This window comes from Lycorma delicatula, chromosome 8 (genome assembly GCF_047948215.1).
Source record: "Lycorma delicatula isolate Av1 chromosome 8, ASM4794821v1, whole genome shotgun sequence".
Classification (NCBI taxonomy): domain Eukaryota; kingdom Metazoa; phylum Arthropoda; class Insecta; order Hemiptera; family Fulgoridae; genus Lycorma; species Lycorma delicatula.
Window position 1 is genome coordinate 118,383,522 of NC_134462.1, and position 3,962 is coordinate 118,387,483.

General features: G+C 30.9%; 1 protein-coding gene across 1 annotated transcript; it reads left to right on the top strand.

The window, feature by feature from the left end:
- Nucleotides 1–214: 214 nt before the first annotated feature.
- On the top strand, nt 215–2,284 carry LOC142329520 (uncharacterized). The gene is made up of 3 exons (XM_075374194.1): nt 215–754; nt 965–1,560; nt 2,092–2,284. Exons 1-3 carry the CDS (start codon nt 215–217, stop codon nt 2,282–2,284), a joined length of 1,329 nt encoding a protein of 442 aa, XP_075230309.1.
- The last annotated feature ends 1,678 nt before the right edge of the window (nt 2,285–3,962 follow it).

The following is a 3,962-nucleotide window of genomic DNA, read 5'->3' on the forward strand; positions in this document are numbered from 1 at the left end:
ATTATATTTTTATGCAAAGCCTTTGGCAAGTCAAGTGCAATTGGGATGATACTTTACTCGATAATTTACTATCGCAGTGGCAAATTTTGTACAATCAATTAAGTTTAGTTAGTTCTATAAATGTTGACAGATCAATTAAGTTTAGTTAGTTCTATAAATGTTGACAGATGTGTAAAGTTAAGCATTGATAGTAGCATGAAATCCTTTCAACTCCATGGATTTGCAGATGAATCTCTTAAGGGTTTCGGATATTGTATATATGTTAGAATTACTTAATAATAAGGTTTCATGTAATTTATTGTATTCTAAATCACGAGTTGCCCCTTTAAAACAAATTACTCTTCTAAGACTTGAACTCTGTGCTTGTTTGCTCTTATCACGTTTACTCAAGCAAGTAACATTAGCTTTAAATGAAAAAATCAATGAAATTCATTTAAATTTTGATTCCATGATTGCACTCCATTGGATTCATGGTCAATCCACCAATTGGAAGTTGTTTGTAGCCAATCGAGTTTCAGAAATTCAACAGTTGACTTCTAATGCGAAGTGGCATCATATTGAATCACCTTCGAATCCTGCCGATATACTCTCTCGGGGATGTCTTCCGGAAAAATTAATTAATTTTGCATTATGGTGGCATGGTCCAAGCTGGCTTTTACAAGATTCTTCCTGTTGGCCAACTAATCATCACTTTAATTCTACTGAAAAAAATATTGATCCTCAATTCCTTGTTGAAAAACGTCAAACTGTTCAAGTATCTGTTATGACCTCTAATATTACTGATTATACTGAGAAATACTCATCGCTGTCTAAACTAATTCATGTTTTTATTTATTGTTTTAGATTCATTCAAAATATTAAGCATAAGTCTATTAACCATAAAAAATTTGATGCATTGTCTTCAAATGAATTAGAATTCGCTCTTGAATTTTTCATTCATCAATCTCAGTTAGCATATTTTCAGTCTGAAATTAATGGTCTTCAAAACCAACGTTTCACTTCGAAACAAAGTAAACTCAGTTCACTAGATCCATTTTTAGACGGTAAAGGTTTACTTCGTGTAGGAGGTAGACTGGAACATTCTAATTTGCCTTTCGATAAAAAACATCGATTAATACTACATCCTCATGCAAACATAACAAGGTTAATCATCCACAGTGAACATTTACGTCTTTTACATGCTGGACTCCAATTAACTCACAGTTCTCTTCGTCAAAGATTTTGGATTGTGAATGCAAAAATAGCTATTCGTTCTATAGTTCGGAAATGCCTAAAATGTTTTCGTTTTAATGCTGATAAGCAATCTCAGCAACTTGGTCAATTACCCTCTTCTAGAATTACTCCTTCGCGAGCCTTTTCTAGTTGCGCTATTGACTATGGTAGCCCTATTATGATTCGCCATGGCGGGCAGAAATCTAAAATTCTTTCAAAGGCCTATATTGCGCTTTTTATTTGCTTAGTTACTAAGGCTATTCATTTAGAACTTGTTTCAGATTTAACAAAATCCTTCAATGCAGCTTTAAGACGATTTATTGCTCGTAGAGGTATTTGTAATCAAACGTATTCAGATAACGCTACTAACGTTCGTTGTGCTAGGAACACTCTTTATGAATTGTTTCAATTCTTTGAATCAAAGGACTTCAATACGACGACTATTCAATCTTTTGTTCAAATTCTCAAAATTTCAAATGGTCAATTATTTCCCCTTCCTCGCCCCACTTTGGTGGCTTGTGGGAAAGCGGGATCAAGAGTGTTAAATTTCATCTTCGCCGTGTCATTGGACAAACCATTCTTACCTTCGAGGAGTTTTATACAATTTTAACTCAAATCGAAGCATGTCTTAATTCTCACCCACTTTTCGCTATTTCTAATGACCCTAAAGATCCTGAACCGCTTACTCCTGACCCATTTCTCATTTCTTAATTGGCTCTCCTCTTACTTCATTTCCTGACCCAGACTTTTCCAAAATTCCAGAAAATCGTTTAGGTAGGTGGCAACTATTGTAGAAATTTATTCAAGTTATTTGGAAAAGATGGTCTAAAGATTACTTGCATCAAATGCAACAACGCAATAAATGGCGTTTCTCAATAGAAATCTTTGTGAGGGCGATTTAGTTCTAATTTGTGATGACAATACTTCTCCATTATTTTGGAAATCTGGAATTGTTACTCATGCTTTCATGGGTTCTGATAATTTAGTTAGAGTTGTTGACATTCGTACATCAAATGGTGTATTTCGTAGACCAATACATAAATTGTGTCTGCTACCTTTATCAGATAAATAATTAAATCTTAATGGTTTTTATTCAATGTTTTTTTTTTTTTTGTTTTTATATGTATTCATTTTATTACTTATGTATATCTCATTAACTATTATATGATATTACCTAATATTGTATTATTTGTCAAGGTTACATTATGTTAAAAAACTGTATCATATTTGTATTACGTTATACTATGAATTTTCTTATAACTTAATTATTTATGTATTACTCAATCGTTTATATTCAAAATCTGCCGAATTTGGCGGTCAGTTATGTTAAGTTTTAATTTCATGTTTTCTTATTCAAAATATTGTAATGGTAGCTTGTTGTTGTAGTTACATTTCACGCCGCTAGGGCTGTTCAGACGCGTTCTCTTCCTTTGTTTCACACTCGAGTATTGTGGACACACGTTGCAAGATGTTATGTAGTGGGAAGGTAAATGCATTTACTTATTCAATAATTAATTTACGTTAATCCGATTCAATGTACTTCAATACTCAAAATATTACGTGTATTATTAATATCCAATGTGTTATTACTAAACTGAAATCAAACTACAACAAACAACACCACCAGATATATCTTATCAAAAATGTATTCTACAAATGCTACATAAACTCAATATGGATTCGTCTAATTATTCAATCTTCAAGCTAATCAACAGTTATGAAATATTTATTTTTGACAAATAGTAATTTTCTTTTTATTTGATTAATAAATAGGGTTTTGTATTTTTTCTCATGATTATAATTTGTATTGATTGATTATACCATTATGTTTTGAATGGTGCTGTATTGATGTGTTGTTTTTATTAAACTATTAAAAAAATCCCAAATAATATTTTTTTAACATAATTCTTTTGTTCTATTGTTACAGGTACGATTCAGGTAATTTACTTCATAGGTTAAAGACTGTAGATTATTTGAACAACGTTAACTTTACTTAAATATTTATTTCTGTTAACGTAATACTAACGACTGGAAGGAGAAATATTTATTTTGTAGCAGATGGTCCTTTTTCCAGTATATATATATATATATATTTATTTCGTAAACATGTGAATATTCGGATAATAAATATATGCATGGTATTTTAAGAAAAATATGGTATTCGCCCAGGTAAGTCCCTCTGTAGGTTGTTTTTATTTTTTATTTATATATTTTTATACATGTGTGTTTTTTCAGGTTTTGTATGCATTTAATTCATTCGGTTATGTTTTAGTTTTAAGTCGTGTTCGTATCCCACCCAGTACACTTTGGTAAAAGTTATTAGAAACTGGGTTTTAATTTTTTTATTGATTATTATATTGTACAATTAGCTGTACAAAAGGTATGTAAAACATGACTATATCTTGAAAAGAAGTGGAAAAAAAATTTCTCATGCATGTTTTTTGAAAAATTCCAATTCCGGATCATGCAGTATACTTCTCGCATTAAATAATTTTTAGGGGATTTTCTTTAATTCTGATATTTTTGTAATATCATGTTTTCTATTTTTAACTGTTTGTAGAACTGTATTCATTAATAAATGTTTTTCTTACTGTATTGCCTTGGTTTTGTTGTTCGGTTAGCTTTAGAAGAGTGGGGAGTTGTTTGCTTTTACATATGTATTGCGCATGTTCTGAGTGTGTTTAGTTGAAGTGCCTAAACTGTGCGTTGTTAAAAAGAATGTTGCTAGGATACAAATATACGATCAGCCC